At 55.9% G+C, this 21,438-nt stretch overlaps 1 protein-coding gene and 1 long non-coding RNA gene across 2 annotated transcripts in view; one reads left to right on the forward strand and one right to left on the reverse strand.

Moving 5' to 3' along the window:
- Positions 1-13,482, forward strand: part of ADGRL1 (adhesion G protein-coupled receptor L1) — a 31,469-nt gene extending 17,987 nt beyond the window's left edge. Inside the window, 20 exon segments of the mRNA XM_077121598.1 lie at positions 780-1,580; positions 2,342-2,656; positions 3,288-3,391; positions 3,631-3,816; positions 3,995-4,033; positions 4,178-4,361; positions 4,499-4,621; positions 5,042-5,247; positions 5,507-5,677; positions 5,950-6,159; positions 6,236-6,456; positions 6,551-6,617; positions 6,972-7,063; positions 7,485-7,653; positions 8,757-8,885; positions 8,980-9,076; positions 9,170-9,298; positions 9,751-10,452; positions 10,455-10,542; positions 10,544-13,482. Of these exon segments, the coding sequence (XP_076977713.1) occupies positions 780-1,580; positions 2,342-2,656; positions 3,288-3,391; positions 3,631-3,816; positions 3,995-4,033; positions 4,178-4,361; positions 4,499-4,621; positions 5,042-5,247; positions 5,507-5,677; positions 5,950-6,159; positions 6,236-6,456; positions 6,551-6,617; positions 6,972-7,063; positions 7,485-7,653; positions 8,757-8,885; positions 8,980-9,076; positions 9,170-9,298; positions 9,751-10,452; positions 10,455-10,542; positions 10,544-10,628 (4,118 nt within the window). The 3' untranslated portion in view covers positions 10,629-13,482.
- LOC143650610 (uncharacterized) lies at positions 4,707-21,133 on the reverse strand. The gene is made up of 4 exons (XR_013159622.1): positions 21,034-21,133; positions 7,533-7,640; positions 5,991-6,129; positions 4,707-5,272 (listed from the first exon to the last, which is right to left on the reverse strand). It is a non-coding gene; the product is annotated as an uncharacterized LOC143650610 (long non-coding RNA).
- Positions 21,134-21,438: the final 305 nt, after the last annotated feature.

The raw sequence follows: 21,438 nt of genomic DNA on the forward strand, positions 1-21,438 counted from the left end.
GTGCCCCCAAGTTACCCCAGGGCTATTTCATGGGTGGGTTTGGGGTGGGGGGCAGGGCATAGGCTGCATGAATCTCGGGAGAATCGACGCTCCTAGGCCTCCCCCCATCCTGGAATTGGGGGGGGCACTTTGACACCCACAGTGGGTACAGAAACATCACTCTGCCTTGCAATTTTTGCAGGAGGAAGAAAGTGGAGTAGAAAAAAAAACCAAACAAAAAAAACCCCAAAACAAAACAAAAATAAAAAACCCAAAACTCTGTCCTGGTTGTGGTTGGTGACGGATGGGGGCCCCCACCCCAGGCCCCTTAGCTCTTTGTTTCCGGGCGGAGAGGAGGGGGGGCGGGGCAGGGCATTGAGTCCCTGGAAACCCTCCCGCCCCATCTTAAGTCACACCGAGAGTCTCTGGGAAAGGGTCTCGCCAAACCCCTTATCCCCAGCCTGTGGGGTCTCTAGCAGCCAGGGAAGGAAAGAGGGGCACCCCCCTCCTGTCACTCCCCACCTCTCCACTAACCCTGCTCTTAATGGCCTCCAGGGTTGACATCTCCAGGGACAGGGGCAGCTGGGGGGGGTGGGGGGGTCCCGGCCCAGACACCCCTTCCCATCACCAGCCCGACCAAGCAACCGTGACTGCAGCTGCAGGGGGGAGAGCCCGGCGCCGCCCGGGGGGCCGCTGTGACCGACTCGCCTCTCTCTCTCTCTCTCTCTCTCTCTCTCTCTCTCCCCTCTCCCCCCCCCCCCCGCACGTCCCCTCCCCCCAACCCCCTCCACCCGGCCCAGTCTTCGTGTGCCCGGGGACCCTGCAGAAGGTACTGGAGCCCACCTCGACGCACGAGTCGGAGCACCAGTCCGGGGCGTGGTGCAAGGACCCCCTGCAGGCGGGGGACCGCATCTACGTCATGCCCTGGATCCCGTACCGCACCGACACGCTGACCGAGTACGCGTCGTGGGAGGACTACGTGGCGGCGCGCCACACCACCACCTACCGCCTGCCCAACCGCGTGGACGGCACGGGCTTCGTGGTCTACGACGGCGCCGTCTTCTACAACAAGGAACGCACCCGCAACATCGTCAAGTACGACCTGCGCACCCGCATCAAGAGCGGCGAGACGGTCATCAACACCGCCAACTACCACGACACGTCGCCCTACCGCTGGGGCGGCAAGACCGACATCGACCTGGCCGTGGACGAGAACGGGCTGTGGGTCATCTACGCCACCGAGGGCAACAGCGGGCGGCTGGTGGTGAGCCAGCTCAACCCCTACACGCTGCGCTTCGAGGGCACGTGGGAGACGGGCTACGACAAGCGCTCGGCCTCCAACGCCTTCATGGTGTGCGGGGTCCTCTACGTGCTGCGCTCCGTCTACGTGGACGACGACAGCGAGGCTGCCGGCAACCGCGTGGACTACGCCTTCAACACCAACGCCAACCGCGAGGAGCCCGTGGGCCTCGCCTTCCCCAACCCCTACCAGTTCGTCTCCTCCGTTGACTACAACCCCCGTGACAACCAGCTGTACGTCTGGAACAATTATTTTGTGGTGCGCTATGGCCTGGAGTTTGGGCCGCCGGACCCCAGCGCCGGTGAGGACGCCCGCTAGAGGGTGGGGTGGGGGTGGGGGTGGGGGTGGGGGTGGGTCGTGCGCTCTCGGGGCCTGGAGGTGAGTGCACCGGGTGAATGGTGCTGCACCAGCTGCTTTGCAGATGTTGGCCCCTCCCAGCCTCAGTCGGCCCCTGGGACACAGGGGCTGTCACTGCGCCCCCCTGTACAGAGGAAGAAACTGAGGCCAGGGATGGGGGGATTCATTTACCTGAGCCAGGTAGTCTGAACCCACTCTCCCAGGGTGGGTGCAGTTCCGACCAGGCAGAATCTAGGGTGGAAGCCCAGGAGCCATGAAAGGGGTCAGAGTGGAGCGTCTGATGTGGCTGGGAGTAGGGTGGGGGGGTGCCGGCCTTGGTCTCATTTCATCCCCTTGGTGCCCTTGGCTGGTTCTGAGCAGTTCCAAGCAGTCCCAGGGCTCCGTGGGGCAGCTGGAAACAGTATCCTTTGGAAAAGGGGGAACTGACCCCCCCAGGGGTGGGAGGTGGCCTGGATGATAGAATGAGAGCAAGAGGTGGAAGGGGATGGTAAGTGTCAGAACTGCCTCCCAAGTCAACTTTTATGGCCTCTTGTGCTCCTTTATATTGTCCCTGGGACGGAGAGGCATCTGCCCTCTTTAGGAGCATCTTTCCACTGCAGCGGAAGGGGGGGGATGTTAGAATGATTGGGAGCCCTGTGCCAGGGCACACGGTGGTGTGGCCCCGCCTGGGTGCTGACCCTGTTGTGTGCCCCGGCCCCCTTCCAGGCCCAGCTACCTCCCCACCCCTCAGCACCACCACCACGGCCCGGCCCACGCCACTCACCAGCACGGCCTCGCCTGCGGCTACCACCCCGCTCCGCCGGGCACCCCTTACCACGCACCCCGTGGGTGCCATCAACCAGCTGGGACTCGACCTGCCTCCAGCCACAGCCCCAGCCCCCAGTACCCGGCGACCCCCGGCCCCTAATCTGCATGTGTCCCCCGAGCTCTTCTGTGAGCCCCGAGAAGTGCGGCGGGTCCAGTGGCCGGCCACCCAGCAGGGGATGCTGGTGGAGAGGCCCTGCCCCAAGGGGACGCGAGGTGAGTGCAGGCTGTATCCTACTGTAGCTGGCCCAGGGGTGACCCTCATTGGTCTAGGCAAGGGAGGGATGGGGGACGAGGCTATCGTCTGGCCTAGTGGAAATATATGCACTTGTTCTCCTGCTAGAATGGGCTTTAAAGGGCAGGGATACCCTGGGCTCATCTGCAGCTGTACCTCTCGAGTCCAGCAAAGCCTCCAGGGCCCAGGGGCCAGCTCAGTAGACACCCTACCCCCTGCACTGAGCACCTGCCACCAAGCACTGGGCAAACCCTGGGTGATGAGACCGAGCAGCCAGTGCAGAACAGAGGGCCGCCAGGTTGGGTGAGGTAATGGGCTGTAGGGCCATAGGCGAGGACTCCATGGGAAAGAGGGCATCCACCAGGGGCTTTGCTGGAAGATGAGGAGTCTGGTAGGCAGAGCCAGCAGGGGAGCCAATGGGAATGTTTAGGGTAAGCAAAGGGGTGGCTTCTGTTACCTTAAAGTGATGCCACTCTTGGCAGTTGGCCTGCTGCATCTCTGTTTTCCCATGCTCCCTGCACCTCTACCCTGACCCCCACCCCTTGTCTCCTGTCCCCCTTCACTGGTCCATCCTCCTCCCCTTCCCCCTGGCTCCCTTCTCTGGCCTTGCAGGAATTGCCTCTTTCCAGTGTCTCCCAGCCCTGGGGCTTTGGAACCCCCGAGGCCCTGACCTCAGCAACTGCACTTCCCCCTGGGTCAACCAGGTGGCCCAGAAGGTACCACACTTGCTTGTGCGCCAGGCCTTGTGCGCCGGGCCTTGGATGGCCAGGACACAGCGGGGGGGAAAGGGGGTGCACATGGGGAGCCCAGCAAGTCTGGGCAGCAGGCAGTTGGGTTCCCACCCTCAGGGGCACCGGTGGGCGGATGAGAGGGGCAGGGAACTACAGGGAGAGCAGTCCGATGGGGGAAAATGGGACTGCCCCCGCTGGAGCTCGTACCTCCCACCCCCTTGCAGATCAAGAGTGGGGAGAACGCAGCCAACATTGCCAGCGAGCTTGCCCGCCACACCCGAGGTTCCATCTATGCGGGTGACGTCTCCTCCTCCGTGAAGCTGATGGAGCAGCTGCTGGACATCCTGGACGCCCAGCTGCAGGCCCTGCGGCCCATCGAGCGCGAGTCGGCCGGCAAGAACTACAACAAGGTGGGGCTGGGGGCGGGGCCGGGCTGGGGGCTGTGGGGTCTCACCCCTGTGCCACCGCCTGTGGTCCCGGGCATTGGAGGCCCCTGAGGGGTGGCCCCTGGCCACAGGCAGTGATATGGACGAACAAGATTATCAGGGCCTGGACGCCGGGCCTGAGGCTGCCTCCATCTCTCCCTAGATGCACAAACGAGAGAGAACTTGCAAAGATTATATCAAGGTGAGGCCCAAAGGTCCCGCTGCGAGGGCTGCAGGCTTGGCTGAGTGTGGGCCGTGGGACTGGGGGCGGTGCGTGGCAGGGGATGTGAGGCCGGGCCCCACGGGGATGGGGGGGGGTCCCTGCTTAGGTCTCTGCCCCATGCAGGCTGTGGTGGAGACAGTGGACAACCTGCTGCGGCCAGAGGCCCTGGAGTCCTGGAAGGACATGAACACCACGGAGCAGGTGCACACGGCCACCATGCTCCTGGACGTGCTAGAGGAGGGGGCTTTCCTGCTGGCCGACAACGTCCGGGAGCCTGCCCGCTTCCTTGCTGCCAAGCAGAATGTGGGTGAGTGCCATGGCAGCACAGGGCATCCCTGGTCTGGCCTGGCAGGACCTGCCGCCCACACACCACGACCACGGGGGGCCCCCCTGGAGCCCAGGGGCAGGAGACAAACCTCAACCAGGTCCACCCTGTCCCTGCAGTCTTGGAGGTGACAGTCCTGAACACGGAGGGCCAGGTGCAGGAGCTGGTATTCCCCCAGGAGTATCCCAGTGAGAACTCCATCCAGCTGTCCGCCAACACCATCAAGCAGAACAGCCGCAACGGTCAGTACTCGTCAGCTCGGGGTACCCTCTGCCTCGTGTGGGGGGACAGCAGTCCTTTACATAAGAACCTGAGTTGGGACCCATGAAGACATAGAGAAATATCCTCAGTCAAGCTGGAAAGTAAAAGCTTGCTCCCAGGCAGCAGCATGGTGGTTCCTCACAGCTCAGGGAGGAAGGGGCCCAGAGAGGGTAGGGATTTGCTCAAGGTCACACAGCATATAGGTAGGGGCCAGGGGCCTGGCCCACGTGTGTCCAGACCCAGTGGCGTGTGGGCTGGGACTGCCTGCTGGGTGGCTGAGGCCCCCCTCAGCAGAGACAGAGCCACTGCAGGCCCAGGAAGCGAAGGGTGTGCCCAGATGGGGGGAGGGGAGCGGGGGTGGTGGGTAACAGCCTGACCCCCAGTGCCCGTCTCCCCCCCAGGGGTGGTCAAAGTCGTCTTCATTCTCTACAACAACCTGGGCCTCTTTCTGTCCACGGAGAACGCCACGGTGAAGCTGGCAGGAGAGGCGGGCACAGGTGGCGCCTCCCTGGTGGTGAATTCACAGGTCATTGCAGCGTCCATCAATAAGGAGTCCAGCCGTGTCTTCCTCATGGACCCTGTCCTCTTCACTGTGGCCCACCTAGAGGTGAATCGGGGCATCTCCTGCTCCCCTGGGGTGGAGGTTCCCCTTAGCCTCAGTGTGTCCCTAGACGTCACCCACCCTGGGAGCAGATGCATGGCCAGAGATGACCCCTGCTCACTTTAGCCACCCAGGCTGTTTGACCCACGTTGAAAACTGACACCAGGCCCTGAGAGCTTGTCACTGACCCCTTCACCAGATGGGGGGCTGCCACTGGGCTCCCGGTGGTTTTGACCCCACCACCACTATCACCGCTGCACTGCAGGCCAAGAACCACTTCAATGCCAACTGCTCCTTCTGGAACTACTCGGAGCGCTCCATGCTGGGCTACTGGTCGACCCAGGGCTGCCGCCTGGTGGAGTCCAACAAGACCCACACCACGTGCGCCTGCAGCCACCTCACCAACTTCGCCGTGCTCATGGCCCACCGTGAGATCGTAAGCTCCCTGGGGAGGGGGTGTCGGGGGCACCAGCTCGGAGGGCCCCTGTTTTGCCCAGGCAGGTGTCTAGAAGCTCACTGTAGGGGGAGTGGGGGTCACAGTCCCACCTCTTCCCCAAGCGCTCAGAAGACAAGTGGGTGTCCCCTGTGCCATCTCCTGCCAGCATGCACTCTAGGGCAAGAGGAGGGGAGCCATGACGCTGGCCGGGGGTCCATGGGGACCTGAGGGGGAGGGGCCCGGGGGCACTGAGGGGGCCCCTCCTCCCGCAGTACCAAGGCCGCATCAATGAGCTTCTGCTGTCGGTCATCACCTGGGTGGGCATCGTCATCTCCCTGGTCTGCCTGGCCATCTGCATCTCCACCTTCTGCTTCCTGCGGGGGCTGCAGACCGACCGCAACACCATCCACAAGAACCTCTGTATCAACCTCTTCCTGGCCGAGCTGCTCTTCCTGGTCGGGATTGACAAGACTCAGTATGAGGTGGGCCGGGGCCAGCGGCGGGCGGAGGAGAGGGCGGGCCGAGCCCCCCCTGACCGGTGCGCCCCCACTCCCCCAGATCGCCTGTCCCATCTTCGCCGGCCTGCTGCACTACTTCTTCCTGGCCGCCTTCTCCTGGCTGTGCCTAGAGGGCGTGCACCTCTACCTGCTGCTGGTGGAGGTGTTCGAGAGCGAGTACTCCCGCACCAAGTACTACTACCTGGGTGGCTACTGCTTCCCGGCCCTGGTGGTGGGCATCGCAGCCGCCATCGACTACCGCAGCTACGGCACTGAGAAGGCGTGAGTGTGCCCCCGCCTCCACCCCTCCGCGGGTCTTCCCAGGGCACGGGGCAGGAGGGCCATCCCCTTCTACTCCCGTCCGTTCCCTTCACAGGTGTTGGCTCCGCGTGGACAATTACTTCATTTGGAGCTTCATCGGCCCCGTCTCCTTCGTCATTGTGGTAAGTGGAGGGCAGCACCCCATGACCCACCTTCCCTCGCACAGACTAGCCTTGACCCCACCCCCACCCTCCCAGCACCCCTGGACCCCAAGAGGGGCTGGTTTCCCAGTCATGTGGGATCCGAACAGCCTCCTAAGGGGGAGAGGGCACACTGGACACATTCACTTGGAAGCTGAGCCATGGCAAGGCAGGCGCTGAATGTGGGGTCACCCCATCGGTTCACCTCAGTGTGGCGGGGGTGCCTTGGGGGATAGCATGGGGTTCTTTGAAAGGGCCACCAGCCGGGGAGGCCCAAGGAAGGGGGGCCAGGCCACGGAGGGTCCTTCCGGCCCAGCACTCACCCTCCCCGCCCAGGTCAACCTGGTGTTTCTCATGGTGACTCTGCACAAGATGATCCGCAGCTCCTCCGTGCTCAAGCCCGACTCCAGCCGCCTCGACAACATCAAGTGAGCGCCTCCTCGGAGCACCCCCACGTGCACGGCACCTCACCTCCTTCCTGGGACACCCCCTCCCACAGCACACCTCCCTCACAGAGCACCCCTGCCGCATGGAATGCCTCTGCCTCCTCCTTGGCCCCAGCCGGGCCACGTCCCACCTTTGTGCTGGGTTCGACCCCTCCCAGGAGTCCCCAAAACGTGGTACTTGTATCCTGGGGTGATAGGATCTGATATGAAGGATACAAAGACAGCATTTCACTGTAATTATTATGTATCTATTTAATGGGTATTAGCAAAAATTATAATTAGCGCTTGCTCAAACCTGTGGTTTTAGAGACATAACTGCATAAGCTGCAGCTGAGTTTCAAATAAGTTGAAGAGAAAGGGGCAGCAACGTATGGTTTACACTCGGTCCCCTCCGTCCCTCCAGGTCCTGGGCCCTGGGGGCCATCGCACTGCTCTTCCTGCTGGGCCTCACCTGGGCCTTCGGCCTCCTCTTCATCAACAAGGAGTCCGTGGTCATGGCGTACCTCTTCACCACCTTCAATGCCTTCCAGGGCGTCTTCATCTTCGTCTTTCACTGCGCCTTACAGAAGAAGGTGAGGCTGGGCTGGGGCCTGGGCACAGGACACAATTCGGGGGCCACAGCAGGCCCAGAGCACTCTGGAGGGTTCTGGGCAGGTGGGCGAGCACAGAGCCGAGACACAGAGGATGGGGACACTGGGCACCTTGCGGGCAGGACATTTTCTGTCCCAACAGTTACAGAGAGAATTGTGAGTTCTGTGGCTTTTCCTTTATTTATTTATAATTTATTAAAGTCTGGATCTTAGAAAAATACAGGAGGGAAGTAACAGTAGCAGTGCTAAATGGAGAAGGGACACAGGTGGGTTCCCTAGACTAATAGGAGGGAGGCTGAGTAGAGGGGATTTTAGACTGTCCTGGAGTGGGACAAACCAAAGTCAGATCTTCGGAAAGATTTTCAGGTTGGGGAGAAAGGTAAGGTGGGAAGACAGGGAGGGGGATCCTTCTTGGGAGGTGGGCTGCTCAGAACCTACCCCCGCCCCCTCCTCGCACACTCAGAGGGTCACTGATGTCCTCAGCCCCCCAGGCCCTCTCCTGTCCCCTCTTGCCCTCCTCAAGATATACCAGGCATCCCCCTCCTCCAGGCTATCCACCTGCCTTTCCCTCGGCCTAAACCCCCTCCCCAGATGTCCGCCCGGTGCACATCCCTATTCCAGGTCCCGGCTGAGAGGTCTCCTTCTCAATGAGGCCTGCCTGGTCTGTTTGAAATCACAAGCCGCCCCCCGCCCCAAACTCTCACATACTTCATGCCAACACTCCCTACTCCTTCCCTGCCAAGACAAAGGACAAGATCCTTTGTCCACGGCACTTCAGATCATCAGACATGCTGCATGACACATTTATAGTTTTACATATGTGCTGTCGCTGTCCAATAAAATATGAATCTGTAACATAAAACCTCCCTGGCACCTAGTGGAAGAAGCTCATTAAAGACCCACTGGGTGAACGCATGCATGAGAAACCGTTGCTGGTGGTGGAGAAGTGAGGGTGGACCGGAGGGACACAAGGACCAGTCATGGCTATTGGGCTTGAGGGTGAGGGTCCAAGGTGACGGCGGGATCTCCGGCCCCCCGAGGCCACCTCCTACACTGGGCCCCCCGGGCTGACGTCTCACCCCCAGGTGCACAAGGAGTACAGCAAGTGCCTGCGCCACTCCTACTGCTGCATCCGCTCCCCGCCCGGGGGTGCGCATGGCTCACTCAAGACCTCGGCCATGCGGACCAACCCCCGCTACTACACGGGGACCCAGGTACAGGGTCGGCCAGGTGCATGCACCAGGGACCTGGCCCGACGGGGGGAGGCAGGGGGCCTGAGGACCCCCTCATGTTGGGCTGTGTCCCCAGAGCCGGATCCGGAGAATGTGGAACGACACGGTGCGGAAACAGACTGAATCCTCCTTCATGGCGGGCGACATCAACAGCACCCCCACGTTGAACCGAGGTGAGCGGAAGCACCCAGGCACTCAGCCCCAGCACTCCAGGTCCTTGGCCCCATGTGTCTTGGACTGCGCCGTGACCCCTGACCTCTTGGCAGGCACCATGGGGAACCACCTGCTCACCAACCCTGTCCTGCAACCCCGGGGTGGCACCAGCCCCTACAACACCCTCATCGCTGAGTCAGTGGGCTTCAATCCCTCCTCGCCCCCCGTCTTCAACTCCCCAGGTAAGGGACTCTGGGGTTGGTCTGGTAACACTGGGCCCAAGCCTCAAGGGGGCATTCTCAGCTCCTGCTCCCCTTCTCCCTTTCTCTTCTGGCTGGCACATGCAGGGAGCTACAGGGAACCCAGTAAGTGTGACTTTCCTGACAACATTCCTGGGGCTAGGCACTCAGGGAGGCCCCCAGGCCCTGGAATGACAGTTGGAGGGAGGGTTGGGTGGAGTTGGGGCCTTCAGGCAGGGTGGCAAAGGTGGCGAGGGGCAAGACACAGCAAACGACCTTTCTGCACCCTGTAACCCCAGGCCTCCTCACACAGCTGGGAGCCTGAGCCCTTCCTGGCTGGGAACTGGTCCCCTCGCCCCCTCTTCTACCACCTGCCTACTGGGCTGGGGTCCCCAGGAGCAAGTGAGGCTGGAGGGGTAGGGCCCTGCCTCCTGACGGCCCCTCCTACCTCGCAGAGCACGCCTTGGGCGGGCGGGACGCCTGCGGCATGGACACGCTGCCCCTTAATGGCAACTTCAACAACAGCTACTCTTTGCGAAGCGGGGAGTTCCCCCCTGGGGATGGGGGCCCCGAGCCACCCCGAGGCCGGAACCTGGCTGACGCAGCCGCGTTTGAGAAGATGATCATCTCGGAGTTGGTGCACAACAACCTGCGGGGGGGCAGCGCGGCCAAGGGCCCCCCGCCACCTGAGCCTCCGGGGCCACCTGTGCCAGGGGGCAGCGGCGAGGAGGAGGCTGGAGGGCCCGGGGGCGCCGACCGGGCAGAGATCGAACTTCTCTACAAGGCCCTGGAGGAGCCACTGCTGCTGCCCCGGGCCCAGTCGGTGCTGTACCAGAGCGACCTGGACGAGTCAGAGAGCTGCACCGCGGAGGACGGGGCCACCAGCCGGCCCCTCTCCTCCCCTCCCGGCCGGGACTCCCTCTATGCCAGCGGCGCCAACCTGCGGGACTCGCCCTCCTACCCGGACAGCAGCCCCGAGGGGCCCAGCGAGACCCTGCCCCCACCCCCACCTGCGCCTCCCGGACCCCCAGAAATCTATTACACCTCTCGCCCGCCGGCCCTGGTGGCCCGGAACCCCCTGCAGGGCTATTACCAGGTGCGGCGGCCCAGTCACGAGGGCTACCTGGCACCCCCAGGCCTGGAGGGGCCAGGGCCTGATGGGGACGGGCAGATGCAGCTGGTCACCAGCCTTTGAGGGACCTCATGGACCAGGGCTGGGGACCCGGTTCCCAGGAAGGAGCCCAATGGGGGCAGTGGCTGGTGGGCCGCTCTCCCCAGAGCCCCTCGCTGTGCCCCCAGTGCCCCCCAAGGGGCCTCAGATGTGGGGGCCTGAGGTGCAGGGTCCATAGACAGGGTTTCCCACCAGCCACAGGCACCAGCTCTATTGAGGGGGTGGGGGGGGTGCAGTGAGGAGGAGCCGAAGGGGTCTCCCAGGGAGCAAGGAGGGAGAAATTGGAAGGAACAGCCACCTCCTGACTTCTCCCTCTACCCTACCCTCCCTACCCCCTCAAGAGTGAGGGTCCAAAATCCCTGGGCCCCGAGGGGCAGCTGCACTTCCGAGGTTGCCAAAAGTCAGCTGCTCCTCCCTGCAGCCAGAACTGTTGCAGCTTCCACTAGGAGGCAGAGGTGGGGGTAGAAGGACAGGTGGACAGGTCCTCCTGGATGACAGCCCCCTGCTCCCTGAAGCCTGGGGCCTCTGGCAACCAGAAAGCCCCAGGGCCTGAGGAATGGGGCAGTGGCTGGTGGTTTAATGATCGGACTCTCTCTGAAGCTCTTCCCCCTCGCTCTTTGCTCCCACTTCCCAAGCAAGCCTGCCCTCTCAGCTCCCCAAGACCGCACCCAGTGACCCCTCCCTCGGGGCGACTCCTGATGAAGCACAACTCCCTGCAGGGCCCCCAGCCACAGGGATGCCCATATTTGGGCAGTTCCCAGGCCTGTGGGCTCAGCTATCTAGGGAGCAGATTTTGGGTCTGGATCTCCCTGGGGAGTGGGTCCTGGGCTTGGATCTTTCCCTAGGGGGCCCTCTTACCCCTTCCTGTCTTCTCCACCTTCCCTATCGCTGTAAATATTTCAACGAAATGGAAAAAAAAAAATCTCATCACTTGAAGCCACCGGGAGCCCGCGGCCCAGGCAGCTCTGGCTTCCTTGGAGCAGAGCGGAGCCCGGCAGCCAGGACCTCTCCGCATCCGGGCACCCCAGCCAGGGCGGGGCCGCCAGAGCAGCTTTTTACACTCCAGAGACAGAACACAAAATCCAGAAGCAACAGTGAAACAAAGAACCCTTCTCCATCCCAGCACCCCATTCCTGGCATCTCCGCCCTCCTGGGGCGTGTACCTCACTGCCTGCCCCTGGGCCAGAGGCCTATTCCCATCCATTCCTCTCCCCACGGCCCGGGAGATACCCTCACACCCAAAGATGCTTTTGCCAAGATGGCTGTGCTGTCCCTTGAGTTCCTGCTTCTTGTATCTTGCTCCTGGAACCCTGGGCTGGGGAAAGACGGGGCTTGATGTCCTGCCTGGAAAGGTGCTGGGGTCATGGGCCTGATAATGGTGGGTATGGCTGAGGAGGGAACAAATGGTGAGGTCATCCTGTGTGTTCGGGGAGGGGGGTGAGAGGTCACCTTCCCTACCGTTCACCCTTCTGCAGGGGAGAAGGCCAGGTGCAGGGCCGTGGGTCAGGACTTCCAGGCCCAGATGTCCCAAGTCCCTCCCCGGTCAGCTCTGGGTCCATTCTCTGTTACTCTGGCCTTCCCGCCTCACCCCCACCCACAAGGTACACCCGGGGCAGCTGAGCCCCATGGCCACATAGCCCTTCATTGCCATTTCCCAGGGGCAGCCCCTCCACCTCTGCCCCCACCCCTCCTTGTCTCTTGCCCCCTCTCTCCTTTCTCACAAGTGCCATGAGTTTTCAAACATCTTTGGGTCTCAGCCTGCTGCTGCCATGAACTTCTTTGGGTTAAGGGAGAAGGGCTCTAGAGAGGAAGCAGAAGGAAGGGGACAGGTAGGTGGCTGGAGGGACCCTTTTTGCTGCTAGAAAGTCCCTCCCGCCTCCTGGGGAGTGGGGCTAGCTTGTCCCTATCAGTCAAGGGAGAAGGGGTCAGACCAAAGATGGCAGTTTGTCCCATGTAGGGGAATAGGTGTGGAGAGAAAGGAGGGCTGGGTTCCATCTCTGGTTTTTCCTGGTAGGAGGGCTTAACCCATTTTTTCATCAGAAGACCATGAAGGTAGGGGTCACAAGGTCTGGGCAGAGAGGGAGGAGGGGTAGGGTGACCTGACAACTGCATGAGGATGAGAAACAGCCTCAAGGCCCGCTCTCAAGTGGCAGGACCAAGAGCTCCATCAAGGGGAGGGACTACCGGGGTGTGTGGGCAGCTGGTGGAGGCAAGGGCCATGACAGCCGGGCCCCCCAGATATGGGGTCCAGCCTATGGACTGAGGCTGCAGGTAACACCAGGCAGAGGGCAGGCAGATTAGGGTGTGTAAAGAGTTCCCAGGGGGACTGAAGGGGCAGCAGCAGCCTGGCTCCTCTCCCTGCCCAGCCCTCCTTTTATCTCTCCATACTTGGACAATCAAGGGAGAGGGTGGAGCTAGTCCCTGGGTTCCCATGGCTGGAACCTTCTGGTGGACTCCTGGCCTCCAAGTTGTGTGGCAGGGCCCCCTGGTGGGGCTGGATGCCACTGCAGCGGGCACAGAGACCCCACCCTGAGAGCCCAGGTGTCCCTCAGCCCATCCAGACCTGGTGCCTTGATGCCCCCACCCCACCTGGGACAGTATAGAGAAGGGTCTTGGCTTCCTTGCCCTCTCCCTTCCTTAGGCTCCTGAATTCATTTACTCTTAAATCTTAATTATTTTCCTCTGGGTTTTTGTTTTTTTTTTCTTTTTGGTGTCTCTTGCCCTCCCTTTCTCTCTCTGACTCCACCTTTCTTTCCCTGTGTCTTTCTTGTCTCTCTGTTCCTCTTTCTTTTCTTATCCTCAGTTTTTCTCCATCCATTCGGGCCTCCTCCCTCTCCCCCAAAGCCTTCCTCCTTGGTCTCCTTTTCGATATGCCAAACCAATTTTGGGTCGAGTGCATTTAACGAGAACAAACAAAAGGCTCATAACAAGAACGTTTCAGAAAAAAAACAAAAAGTTTAAAAAAAATTGTTGAGTCAAAAAAATCAAACAATAAAGAAATTAAGATTTCTTGGAATGACAAGGGTGGCCTGGTTCATTTGGGGGCAAGAGATGGATGAGTGGAGCAGCATGGAATATCGCTGTAAGGCCCCAACCATGGGGAGAAATGCTGCAGAGCCCACGGTAGAGGACTTCACAGAGTACCACCCGAACTCCAAGGCCTGGCCGAGCGTTCCAGGTACAATTTTTCTTTGAATCCCCACACTGTGGGATTTAGGTTTTACAGACAAGGAAACTGAGGCTACGTAGTCTGCATAAACTAACAACCAAAAACTGCCCAGGGTAAGCCTGCATGTACACTCTCAGAAGCCGTTCTGGGCCAGACATCTGTGGCCAGGAACCAGGATTTTATGCTGTGCAGGCATGATCTGACTGCCTTCCTAGATTCCCCATGCTGCTGGAATGGGGCTTTCCACACCTCGACAACACAGTGGAACTACACCATGTGCATTTCACATTCATGAATGTGACTCTCCCTCCAATACCCAGGGAGAGTAGGATCTCCATTAGAAAGGTGCAAGCACCTCTCACCACTCCCCTCTTCCTAAAAACGCCTGGCATCCAGGACACCCACTCCCCTGATTTTTCTTCTACCTCCCTAGCCAATCCTTCCCAGCCTCCTTGGCTGCTTCCTTCTCATCTCCAGACCTCTCGGTGTTGGAGCTCTGGGTCTCAATTCGTGCACCTTTTCTCTGCCTACACTCATAGCCTGGGAAGTCTCATCCTGTCTCATGGTTTTAAATCTTGCTTCTATGTGATGACTCTCAAATACATCCTCCAGCCTGAACTTTTACCTTGAACTGCAGATTTACTTCTATCCAACTGCCTACTTCACATGTCCTCTTGGGTGTCTGGTGGTATCTCAAATTTACTATGTCCAAACCCAAGCTTCTGACCTAATGGCTAACCACTTTCCTGGTCCTCCCCCTTTCAAGAGCATGCCAGTCCATACATCCCATAAGTCAAGCTAAAGAGAGCTCCCCTTGAACTCATCCCCTTGTTTCACACTCACACCTAATCTAGCAGGAAAGGCAATTGTGGTTCTCACATCCATCCTCGCCACTGGTCCAAGCCTCTCACTAGGCTCACCTCAATAGTCTCCTAACCAGCTCCTGTGTCCCTCTTGAGGCTTTTCTCAATGCAGAAACCAGAGTGATATTTGTCTGCTCACAGATCTCCAAAGCTTCCTCCCTCTACTGGAGGACAAGTCAAAGTCATTACAATGACCTATAAGGCCCCTCCCTCCCTTTACTCTACTTCAGTCACACTGGGCTCCCCACTGTCCTCAAATAAGCATGCACACTCCTGCCTGCCTCAGGGCCTTTGCACTGGCTGCTTCTACTGCCTGAACCACCACCACCACCACTTCCCACCTCCAATACACACCAGATCCACGTAGTTCACGTGCTCTCCTTCAGGGCTTACACAATTTATCCCTTCTCTGCAGGTCTTCCCTGGCCACTCTTTAAAATTGTAATCAGCCACTCCAGAATGTCTTAACCTCATCCTTGCTTTATCTGTCTTCCACAATGCTCCCATCTAGCTACCTATTTTACTGTCTTCCTCCGTGATTAGACTTACACACTAGACTAGAATGTAAGTTCTGGGAGGGCAGGTTTTTTATCTAACTTCACTGCTGTCCCCCAGGGCCAGGCAGCATTAAGGAATCTATTAAAAGGATGAAAGCGGAATTAATTGCGCATAAGACCCAGAGGGAACAGGACATGAGAGTTGTTAATGTTGGAGGAGTGGGGCAGACCGGTAGGTATAAAAGATTTGAAACTGTCAGAAATTTTTAAATAAAATTAATTAAAAATAAATAAAAGTATGATGGGGGCAGTAAATCCTTCCACTGGTCAGTTCCCACACACTGCGAGCCTCTAGGGTTTGAACTTAAGCTAAATAGTTCAGCTGGTGCCCAAAGGAATAAAAGGCAAACTGTTTCAAAGCTGGAGGAGGAACTGACTCCAACGGACTTACGGAGAGATGGTACATGCTCTGTCTGCAAGCTCAGGGGATTTAAGGATGAGGGGTTTTAACAAGATAGGATTTTGAGGCCGGTTCTTTACCATTTACGCCCCTCATTCTCCCAGGACTACATGCTGCCTGCTCCACTAGGTACATCGGCCAGAGCCCTCTGACCCTCAGACAGTTGTCAGTGGCACAAATACACACCTGGGCAATCATCTGCACCTGCCCAGAAACAGTGGCATTTATGTTGAGGTAAATCACTTCAAAGCTCTCTCCTACATTTCACTTTGTTAATTCTCACAAGGTATGCTTTGTTACCTCTATTTATCAGATGAGGAAACTGATGTTGGATTAAGCAGCATTCTCAAGTAATACCAGTCATTAGGCAGTTCAAAGAGCCAGGCAGTCTGCTGAGGGCTTTTCCCAAGCCATTCAATTTAACCCTTTCATATACTGTACATCTGCAGAAGTTGAAGCCCAGAGGTTAGATAACTTCCCCAAGGTCACGCAACAAATGAGATGCTGGACTAGGCTTTGGGCCTCCAACTTGGCCTTCCGAATCCAGGGGCTACCCTACCTCACTCAGGGTGGTCTGCACTAAACTGCAGTTGTCGACGCCCATGTCTAACCTCCAATCCCACTCAGCACACTATCATGCAGGCTGACACTCTGGCTCCCCAGACAGGGGAGATGTTAGGTAATTTTGTCACACCCTGAAGGGTCCACATGTGGTTAAAAACAGGGCTGTCCCAGAGCAGACAGTGGGGTCAAGCCACTGCTTTTGTCAGAAAAGTCTTTAAATATTGAGACACTGCCAAGCTCAGGATGGTGAATAAAAGTTTTCCAATTTAAAAAAAAATTGCTTTTTTTTAAAAAAGCTCAAAATTTATCACTGGCAATAAACTAATCAGTTGTTTTCCTTGAAGTGACTGGATCACTTCATCACTTTTAAGAAAATTCCTGCCAAATGTTGTCCTCTGAATATCCAAAGCTTGTCTGTCATTCTTTCAAATAAACATGTTCCATGAAAAAGTCACCAAGTCAGCTCACAGCTAAAAAATCTATTCAAGTACTCTTCCCCCACTGTCATTCTTCAAGATGCAAGCAAAGTGCCTTGTATGGACTTCCTGTTTTATCACACAGGGCTGAGATGTAATAAAATTTATGCTTTCACTGCTTCTTCAAGGACATTAAGTGAAACTTCTGCTTTTATTGTAACCTTTGTGGGTGTGGCAGTGAAAAGTACAGTGACTTCTACTACAGCTTGGTGACACTGCCTTGAGTCCTGCTAAGGCACCAGCAGTTTTATCACCATTTCTTTTGAGCTGTCAGTGAAAATATCAATACTGAGGAAAAGGCAAATGTCTTAGCACTATTGTGGAGAAAAAGTTCACTTCATAGACCTCCTAAAACAGTCTGGTGGAATTCCAGGGGACCACACTTTGAGAACCATCAGACTGGTAAGTAAATGGAACTGGACAATGGTTTATGCATGTGGGAAAATATTAAATCACAGGCCTACCTCACATCATGAACAATAATCCAAATTGCAAGGGGATAAAGCGAAATACAAAAAGTAAAACTTCCAAAAGAAAATATATTAGGCTATCTTTTTTATCTGAGAAGCTTTTGTTAAGCAAAACACAAAAAACATAAACCACAAATACACTGGTAATTTTGATGAATTAAAATAAATACTAATGTTTTTAAAATTCTGAACATCAAGAGACACCATGAAAACGAAAAGGCAAGCCTCCCATGTGAGAATTCCTGTACTCAACAAGACAAAAACCAAAAACAATCGTACAGAAAAATGGGCAGAGACATGAACAGGCAATTCACAGAAGGTAAGTGTTCAATAAACATGAAAACAGCTCAACCTCACTGGTAACCAAGGTTTAATGCAAACTGAAACAGCACTAATTTACACCCATCAGGACACAAATTAAAATGCCTGACAATACCAAGGGCTGCTAAGAACATGTAGCATTAGACACACTCACATGCTGCTGATGGGAATGAGAAACGGTATAGTGATTTTGAAGAACAAATTGGAAATATCTAGTAAAGGTGAATATTCCCATAACCAAGGGCCCAGAATTTCAACTGTGGGGATTAATAGCCTAGACAATCTTCTACTCCTTGTGCACAAGGAGACATGCAACAATGTATACCACAGAGTTGTTTGTAAGAGTCAACGATTGGAAACCACCAAAACATCAACCAAAAGATGAACAGGTAAGGAGAGTGACAGTCATAAGAGAGTACTGGGTAACAACACTGCCCGAAACACTTCTTGTGATGATGGAAATGTAGTCCACCTATGCTGCCCCAGAGCGGCCACCAGCCACAGACTGCTACTGTCACTTCTAATGTGGCTAACCAGACTGAAGAATTCATCTTCTCACTTTATTTCATGTTAATTAATTTAAATCTAAATTGTCACAAGCAGCTAGTGGTTACCATATTGAACGGTGCAGCTACACAGCAGTAAAAATAGATTAAAGCTACATACCTGTTTCAGCACAGATGAACCCAAAAGCATTGCGTTGGAAGAGCAAAGCAAATTGCAGAAGGCAGGGCCAGGACTGCAGGCAAGTGAGGTGTCTAGGGCGGAATTTAAGGAGGTACACCCACAGGGACACAGGAGTACCAGCTAGGCAACAGACAGGTCCTGAGAGCACGTGCCTCTCTAAATCTTACAGCCCAGGTGCCTTTCTTGTCTTGCCCTAGTCCTAGCCAGGTCTGGATGGAAAATTATGATAGTGTATCAGGGGTCCCCAAGATCACCCTTAGGTTCGGTGTTCCAAAACTAAGAGAACTCATAGGATTTAGCATTCAGTCATGCACACAGTTACGATTTCTTAAAGGGAAAGGATACAAAGCACAATTAGCCAAGGGAAAAGGCATCTGGGACAAAGTTTGGAGGAACCCAGGCACAATTTCAGAGTCTTCTCCCTGGTGGAGTCACACAGGACATGCTGAATTCCTCCAGCAATGAGTACTGATGACACGTGTGAAATGCAGAGGGAAGCTCATTACAGATGCGGAGTTTGGGGGGTTTTACCAGGGGATGGGGGGTGAGGATGTGCGCAGATCACATACTGGCACATACCAAAACTCCCAATTCCCTGAAGGACAATAGGTGTTCAACAAACCACACTGTTGATACAGTTTTAGACACAATGAGCCCCTCTTATCATTTAGGGGAATGGTGAGAACCCTCCCGAAATTCAAGTTCTCAGATGCCAGCCAAGAGCCGACCTTGCAAGAAGGCCTTTCTAAGAAGTATCTTTTTTTACATGGTTACCATTTATGTAAAATTGCCAAAAATGAAAAACAATGCCATATATTGTTCAGAGACACTTGCATATAAAATAAAGATGCAATCTGTCCTGTAACTACTTGTTGAAGAGTGCTTTGAAAACTAAAAAAAATAAAAATAAAAATATACAAAAACATGTACACAAAAATTTATACCAAATTCAGGGCTGTAATTACATTGGAGGGATAAGGGAGAATGGGTTTGAGGTTAAGGTAAGCCCTTTCATGGCATCTCTTAACGTTTTATTTCTTAATCTGGGTAACGGGTAGAGGGTGTTTTGTTACAGTATTCCTTATATTTTGCGCGTGCTCCTGAAATATTACAAAAGGGCTCATCTGCATATTACTATAGTTCATGCTTCCCACATGCTTCTCACACTCCAGGTATACGCTAAAGTCATTTATAGAGATCTCTCCTCCTGAAGACACTGGGTGCCCATACTAAGGTCTGGTAATAGAAATTGAACAAGCTACGGTCCCAGCCCTCAACCAGCTTTCAGTCAACTGAGGGATGAGACATACAAGCGCAATTTAAAAACCAGCATAAAGATTCAGATCATAAAACAGGGTGATATAATTGAGGAAAGACTCCTTTAAATAGGTTGGTCTGTGATGACATCTCTTTTAAGACTTCTGTGCTGAAAACATAAATGATGAGAACAAGAACACAGAGCAACCACCAGTGAGAGTACATTTCATGTAGAGGGAAAAGTAAAAGCAAAGCCCCAAGGCAGAAACAAGCCTGGTGTGTGGAAGGAGGGAACACAAAGCCAGCAGAGCTTGAGAGTGGTGACAGAGTGATAAACGAGTCCAGAAGTGACGCTGAGGCCACTGTGCAAGAACTCCAAGCCCTACTGAAGATCTTCAGGCTTGATCTAAGTTTAAGCCTCTGAAGGATTTAAGCAGAACAGCCTGAACTGGTTTACATTTTAAAACCAATCCGCCAGGTGTCTGGGAACACATTATAGACAGGACCACCTTCTCCACCGGCACCACAGACCTAATGCTGGCAGCTGATGACCAGGGACGCTGGTGGTGGATGGGGTAAGTGTCGTCGATATGGTCTGGGAAGAGAAAAGTGGGTTTACACCTCATCCTAGAAGGCTTAGAATACCAAAGGAGGGTTTGAACACTATCAGAGGACACGTGCAAAGATATCTCAAAGCAGAGGACACTTGAACTGAGCCCTGAATAATGAGAAAATGCCAGGGTTCCAAGCGCTGGGAGAAGAGGTTAGGGCAGAGCCTCTGAGCTGGGGACCACTTGTGGAGCTTCTAACGCACAAAAAGAGGATGGGATTGGCTGGATGGAAGTTGGGACAGTAGGAAGTACGTCAAGCACGTTCTCGCCCCTGGAATAAACATTCCCACTTCAGGCAAGGGAGGGGCCTGATGTAATTTATTTTAGTCCTGCTCTGACCCATAACACAGCAGCGCCCGAGCACTGTGAATGTGGCTCTTGTCACTGTGGCACTGAGGTCAGGTTATTGCTTGATTTTAACGAGCTAAAGCCCAAACTGAAAAACTGATGCCTGATTTGGTTGGTGGATCTGAACAACTGGGGCACGTGAAACTACTTTTTCAGCTGCCAACTGGATGAAAAGTGGAGCTCGATCAACACAATCCGGTGAAAATTTAGTGAGAATTTAGCCTCCCGATTGCAGATAGGCTGCGAGGAATTTCCAAACCTTCTTTCTTGCAGAACACGAGATATTTTATTAGTATTTTTAACCAATTACTCGTTGGGGTAATATCTGGGCCTGGTTGAATTAAATAAGGGATATCGTTAAAATTAATTTCCCCCATTTCTTTTTGTTCGCCACTTAATTAAAAAAAAAGATAAGTGGTTTCTAAAAAACTGTCGGTTTGGGAAAACGGCGGGCGTTGTTTTTCCCCTGGACAGCGCCGCTGGAAGCAGAGGGGGTGGGCGTGGAAGCCTGATTCTCCCCGGCCAGTGGCGACGGCGGTCTGGACCTGACCGGGAAGTGGAGAGAAGTTTCTGGAAGAACTGCGGGGTCGTGTCCGTGCATTATTTGCACGGGCTCAAACCCCGACCGGTCTGACTCGCACCGACGACGGGGCGCTCTGAGCACCGTCTATTAGAAGCCGCTCCCCGGGCGGCGGGCCCCGAAGGGGCGACAACGGGATTCAAGCCGGGCGCCGCTCCGCCTCCCCCGGGGGCCTGTCAGCGTTCACCATATTCACCACGGAACCCTCGGCCGCTGGGCCTGAGGAGCCTGGAGCTCCTCACAGAGGCTCCCGGCAACGCTCACCCGCAGACGAAGCCGAGGTGGCCGCGCGCCTCCTCGTCTCCCCTCACGACCGACGCAACCGACTTCCGGTCCTATCTCGCCAATCACGAGACGAGCTTTCTCCTCCCGCCTACCGCAGTCAAGCCAACCAATCATCTCTTAGAAAGCAAGCTTTCGTTTTTGTTTTTTTTCTCACCCTCTCCCGTCTGTCAGTCACCACGGAAGCGAGCACCGCCCTTTCCGCTCTCTTCAGCGAGTGTCGCGCGCCCCCGCTTGGCAGTTGGTGGCGATGCCCTCCACGGGCTGCGTGCCCCGGAAGGACGGGGCGACGAGAACGCCCACCACGCCTGTGCTGGAACCCTTGGGATTGGTCAGCGGGAGCCCCGCGCGCTGACTCCGCCCATCTCCGCCCTTAACGTCCGCATC

This window comes from Tamandua tetradactyla, chromosome 11, assembly GCF_023851605.1.
Source record: "Tamandua tetradactyla isolate mTamTet1 chromosome 11, mTamTet1.pri, whole genome shotgun sequence".
NCBI classification, from domain to species: domain Eukaryota; kingdom Metazoa; phylum Chordata; class Mammalia; order Pilosa; family Myrmecophagidae; genus Tamandua; species Tamandua tetradactyla.